Genomic DNA, 6,524 nt, shown 5'->3' with positions numbered 1-6,524 from the left:
GTCATCATCAAATATTATAAGAGCTTTCATTGTCTGCTTATATGCCCCCTTTATTTATCATACGATTCTGACTTGGTGTACAGGGAGAATACTGTAAGTACGGCCCATGTTCTGAATTCTGTCGATGTACATTTCAAAGTGCTGAACAAATAGTTATATTGACTATGTCTGTCCTAGCTCGCTCATTAACGTCTTAATAAAAATGACGGCTTGCCTCTTATCCGCTCGTCGTCCCCTTATGCAATAGCTTTTACATCTCAATTATCAGTAGAAACCACATTTCTTCGGGATCGGTATCCATTCATCGGGACAGTTGAGCTAACATATGCTAATCGCATTAGCCTGAGGTTGTAAGAGAACACAAGAACATTTCCCAGGACATTGACATTTCTGATATTTGCAGAAAGCTTAAATTCTTGTTAAATGCAATGGTTCATTGTATCAGTCTAGAACTTTGCAGATACACTGATGCCATCTAGTGGCCAAAATCGAAATAGCATCCGGGCTGGAATAATACATTATGGCCTTTCACTTGCATTTCAAAGATGATGGTACAAAACAAATACAAAAGAACGGTTGTTTTTTTCTTTGTATTATCTTTTACCAGATCTATTGTGTTATATTCTACTACATTCCTTTCACATTTCCAGAAACTTCAAAGTGTTTCCTTTCAAATGGTACCAAGCATATGCATATGCTTGCTTCAGGGCCTGAGCTATAGGCAGTTAGATTATGTAATTTTCTGCAAAAATGTAATAAAAGGTGCTAATCCTTAATAGGTCAAATCAGCCATATCAGCTATGTTGTTTAAGGCAGTAAATAAGGCTGAATGAACTGTTTCGCTGCTAGATAAGGCTCCACTGATAACCAGGTGTAGCAGTAATAAGGTGTTGGGACTGCTGTAGGCCCTAACAGTTTGTGGGTACCATTTGTCACCGTTATAATGCAATTAATGTATTGTTAGTGATGTGTTGTCCAGTCGCATTTTTTTCGTTTGCGCCTCCAAGATGTACATGCTTAAATCGCCACTGCAAATGTCACTCCTTGCAGGTCTGCAAATCCAGAGACGTAAAACAGCTTTCCTCTAGGAGTTATGGGGAAACAAATCAATTATATTCGAGAAGACGGTTGAAATGGATCCCATTATTTGCATTGACACTGTCACTCATAACCCAAAAGGTTGACGCAGATGTTTTATCGTAGCCCACTGCCCTACTCTCATTTACATATGTGGACTTTGGGAGAGAGAGTCAGACAGGGATGTTGAAATGCCAGAACGCAGAGGCAGTGTCAAAATGCTGCATGAATTGAGCTTTCAGTTCTGCGGTGTTGAGCAGTTGACCGTGAGCGCGAGGAGAGCGCACGCACGGAACAGCCCACGGAGCTGACAGCGCGTGCTGGCATGTCAGGGAGGTTCTTGAAAAGCAGATTCGCGGTTGCTGAGAGAGGAGGACCATTCGGATGGAAAGAAACTGAGCTCCAAAAACCAACCTGTCGAGCGATGTCCCACGTCCCAGACGAAAGAATGAGTTTCGGGATTGATTTTTGGACTGTTTGCAGAGCAAGACAGTGACGTAAATCCAATGACTTTGGTAAGAACCACGTTTCAAACGAGGAATAAAACATTCCGACGGAAAAATGTGTTTTTACATTCCACAAGTTTAGATGAACGTTTAGGTGATCACAAAAGACACTTGTTGCAGAATTTGAAAGGACTGGACTGGTATATCGTCGGCTTCCGAACATAAACGCTATCTAGAGTAGGAGAATAGTCTATTGAGAACAATGCGAACCCACTTCTGTTATCCCGGAACATGTGCAGCGCGCCACTGCACTCACGCTGTGTCCATTATGACAACCAGCAACTTTGTTGCAATGTGCAATGTAGCAAACAATTATGCTTTTATTTTTTATTTTTTCGAGAGAGTGATGCAGTGATTTGAATGTTTTGGTTTTGATGCAGCGTAAACGGAGGGGGTGAAAATGTTTCTCTTCAGTATCCTGGCAAGTTTATTCGCGTTTACTTCACCAACATGTGGTTATCAGATGTCATGGGAAAATTGGAATAGCAATTTGCAAAACCGAGTGAATGAACTTGACAGTCCAACTACTCAACCTCACATCATTTTCATCCTGGTTGATGACCAAGGCTTCCGGGACGTGGGCTACCATGGGTCCGAGATCAAAACCCCAACTCTGGACAGGCTGGCAGCGCAGGGAGTGAAACTGGAGAATTACTACGTGCAGCCTCTCTGTAGCCCCTCCAGGAGTCAATTGATGACTGGCAGGTACGTTTATCCTACTGTTTAGTGGCCATTCAGTTGTGGTCAATGGACAATGCAAGTGTTTTAAATGTGTTATAAAGGGATATAAATGTGTTATAAATGTGTTATAAATGTGTTAAAGTCAAGAGGTGAGTAACTTGCTGACTACACCAGCAGGCGCGTGAGTCGTGGTGCGCCATCACGTGCATGTTGATTTTGTCCATCCTCACCAACACCATCATGACAGGTTAAAATATCAAAACCAACCGTGAACCAACTATGTTCATTTGATGGCAGGTCGAAACACACCTGAAACATTCATGGACATTTAGCTAGTTAGCTGTTGCTAACTTGTTTGTCCTAGGAGATGAACATTGGGTTGTTATTTTACTTGACATGCATATGGGCCTCATTTTTAGCTGGTTCTTTGTCAAATTTTTACCAGGAGTCATAAAGAATGGTGTGTTTCTCTACTCCGATGATTAATCAACATATAAAAAGGGAAACCTAGTTTGTTTTTTGATAGTGGTCTTTAATCTTTCCTCGGTGGCACAGAGGTCTAAGGCTAGAGTGCTAGATGCGTCACTACAGACCCTGGTTCGATTCCAGGCTGTATCACAACCGGCCGTGCAGACCGACTGTAGAGTCACCGTATGTTTTCAAGACACTGAAATGCAAAAGCACACCGTATAAAAATGCTGGAAGCGCAACGAGGTTGCAGCAAATTAAATTACAAAACACATAATTGGATGCTGGAGAACAAAGGTGCACGTCAGCACAGTAACAACTTAGCTGTTTGCAAGTGGAACCACTCTTGGCTTTCCCCATAGCAACCACCTTGTGTTTTGGGTCCACGGAAGGCAACGCTACAGATATATTAAAGAGCAGGGGTGAATACATGACGGTAGCCTGATTGCAGTTTCACTTAGTAGTGTAGTTTATACTGTATGTTTATTAGTCCTACGATGTTTCACATCAGCATTTTTCTCACACACACACACACACACACAGACACAGACACACACACACACACACACACACACACACACACACACACACACACACACACACACAGACACACAGACACAGACACAGACACAGACACAGACACAGACACACACACACACACACACACACACACACACACACACACACAGACACAGACACAGACACACACACACACACACACACAGACACAGACACACACACACACACACACACACACACACACACAGACACAGACACAGACACACACACACACACACACAGACACAGACACAGACACACACACACACACACACACACACACACACACACACACACACACACACACACACACACAGACACACACACACACACACACACACACACACACACACACACACACACACACACAGGACTGTCCCTATAGAGATGCCTGCCTACACCAGCATCTGTTTCGCTCCTTAGGAAACGGGAAGGTTGCTAGGCACCTCTTCTGGCTAGCGTCCGGGAACATAAGGAGAAAAGTGTCTCCCCTTTTGCCGACTCCCCTCACCCCTCTTGTACAGTATAAAGGGCTGATACTGTGGTAGTAGCATCCATATGGAAATGTAGGTGTACATTCTATTACGTTACCAGGTTACTTCTGGGAGGATGATTGCAAGAAAGTGGTGGTGGGGGGGTATCTATGATTCAAAAGAGAAGGGGTTCCTCCAAAGAGGTGATTAGGGGCCCTTTAGAAGTGATGTGTGTGTGTGTGTGTCACTAATGTGGTCAGAAATGTGTGGACAGCTATGGTACTGTAGTGTGCTATGTGCTGTATGTTGTAGGGACCAGACTGTGTTGATTTACCCTCCATGCCTTGCGGTGGGACTGCAGCAGATTGTCAGGCCAATGATCCATTCTATAGAGGGGTTCAAATGTCAAGATGTTCATGCTTTTATCCGTTTGCAGGCTACAATATTAGTAACTTGAATATAGTGCTGAACGTATGATTGTTGTGATCTTTAAACTTTTGCTTGACACTTAACCTCTGTATTGGACTGTACTCTACTGTACTCTACTGTTCTGTATTGGACTGTACTCTACTGTACTCTACTGTTCTGTATTGGACTGTACTCTACTGTACTCTACTGTTCTGTATTGGACTGTACTCTACTGTACTCTACTGTTCTGTATTGGACTGTACTCTACTGTACTCTACTGTTCTGTATTGGACTGTACTCTACTGTACTCTACTGTTCTGTATTGGACTGTACTCTACTGTACTCTACTGTTCTGTATTGGACTGTACTCTACTGTACTCTACTGTTCTGTATTGGACTGTACTCTACTGTACTCTACTGTTCTGTATTGGACTGTACTCTACTGTACTCTACTGTTCTGTATTGGACTGTACTCTACTGTACTCTACTGTTCTGTATTGGACTGTACTCTACTGTACTCTACTGTTCTGTATTGGACTGTACTCTACTGTACTCTACTGTTCTGTATTGGACTGTACTCTACTGTACTCTACTGTTCTGTATTGGACACTACTAGAGTTTGACCGATTATGATTTTTCAACGCCGATACCGATTATTGGAGGACCAAAAAAGCTGATACCGATTAATCGGCCAATTTTTTTTACATTTTCTATTTGTAATAATGACAATTACAACAATACTGAATTAACACTTATTTTAATTTAATATAAAACATCAATACAATCAATTTAGCCTCAAATAAATAATGAAACATGTTCAATTTGGTTTAAATAATCCAAAAACAAAGTGTTGGAGAAGAAAGTAATGTGTGCTATGTAAAAATGTGTGCTATGTAAAAAAGCTAATGTTTAAGTTCCTTGCTCAGAACATGAGAACATATGAAAGCTGGTGGTTCCTTTTAACATGAGACTTCAATATTCCAAGGTAAGAGGTTTTAGGTTGTAGTTAATATAGTATTTATAGGACTATTTCTCTCTCTACCATTTGTATTTCATATACCTTTGACTATTGGATGTTCTTATAGGCACTTTAGTATTGCCAGTGTAACAGTATAGCTTCCGTCCCTCTCCTCGCCACTACCTGGGCTCAAACCAGGAACACATCGACAACAGCCACACTCGAAGCAGCGTTACCCATCGCTCCACAAAAGTAGCGATGCAGCTCAAGGGGAATAACTACTCCAAATCTAAAAGCGAGTGACGTTTGAAACAGTATTAGCGCACACCCAGCTAACTAGCTAGCCATTTCACATTGGTTACACCAGCCATTAGGCTGAAAGGCTTGAAGTCATAAACAGCGCTGTGCTTGCGAGGAGCTGCTGGCAAAATGCACAAAAGTGCTGTTTGAATGAATGATTACGGGCCTGCTGCTGCTCAGTCAGACTGTTCTATCAAATCAGACTTAATTATAACATAATAACACAGAAATACAAGCCTTTGGTCATTAATATGATCGAATCTGGAAACTATCATTTCGAAAACAAAACGTTTATTATTTCAACCGTTCGGTATATTATCTAACGAGTGGCATCCTAAGTCTAAATATTCTTGTTACATTGCACAACCTTCAATGTTATGTCATAATTACGTAAAATTCTGGCAAATTATTTCGCAGTGAGCCAGGCAGCCCAAACTATTGCATATACACTGACTCTGTGTGCATTGAACGCAAGAGAAATGACACAATTTCACCTGGTTAATATTGCCTGCTAAACTGGATTAGTAGTTATAACTAGTGATTATGATTGATTGTTTTTTATAAGATAAGTTTAATGCTAGCTAGCAATTTTACCTTGGCTTCTACTGCATTCGCGTAACAGGCAGGCTACTCGTGGAGTGCCATGGTTAGAGTGTTGGACTAGTTAACTGTACGGTTGCAAGATTGGACCCCTGAGCTGACAAGGTGAAAATCTGTCGCTCTGCCCCTGAACAAGGCAGTTAACCCACCGTTCCTAGGCCGTCATTGAAAATAAGAATGTTTTCTTAACTGACTTGCCTGGTTAAATAAAAGGTATTAAAAAAAAAATAATAATAATCGGAAATTGGCGCCCAAAAATACCGATTTCCGATTGTTATGAAAACTTGAAATCGTCCCTAATTAATCGGCCATTTCGATTAATCGGTCGACCTCTAGAATGTACTCTACTCTTCTGTATTGGACTGTACTATACTGTACTCTACTGTTCTGTATTGGACTGTACTCTACTGTACTGGATTGGACTGTACTCTACTGTTCTGTATTGTACTCTATTGGACTGTATTCTACTGTTCTGTATTGGACTGTATTCTACTG

General features: G+C 41.5%; 1 protein-coding gene across 2 annotated transcripts in view; it reads left to right on the top strand.

Annotated features, from left to right (window-relative positions):
• The first annotated feature begins 1,274 nt into the window (after positions 1 to 1,274).
• The window catches only part of LOC110500728 (arylsulfatase J), a 31,418-nt gene continuing 26,168 nt past the window's right edge, over positions 1,275 to 6,524 (top strand). The window contains exons 1-2 of one of the 2 annotated variants that reach the window (XM_036958210.1): positions 1,275 to 1,592; positions 2,150 to 2,288. In XM_036958210.1, the coding sequence (XP_036814105.1) occupies positions 2,278 to 2,288 (11 nt within the window). In that variant the 5' untranslated portion in view covers positions 1,275 to 1,592; positions 2,150 to 2,277. Of the gene's footprint in view, positions 2,289 to 6,524 lie in introns of both variants that reach the window. The other variant, XM_021578252.2, reaches the window with a different exon arrangement.

Source organism: Oncorhynchus mykiss, chromosome 21 (genome assembly GCF_013265735.2).
Source record: "Oncorhynchus mykiss isolate Arlee chromosome 21, USDA_OmykA_1.1, whole genome shotgun sequence".
Classification (NCBI taxonomy): Eukaryota; Metazoa; Chordata; class Actinopteri; order Salmoniformes; family Salmonidae; genus Oncorhynchus; species Oncorhynchus mykiss.
Note: the sequence above shows the minus strand (reverse complement) of the source record. Positions and strands in the feature narration are given on the sequence as shown.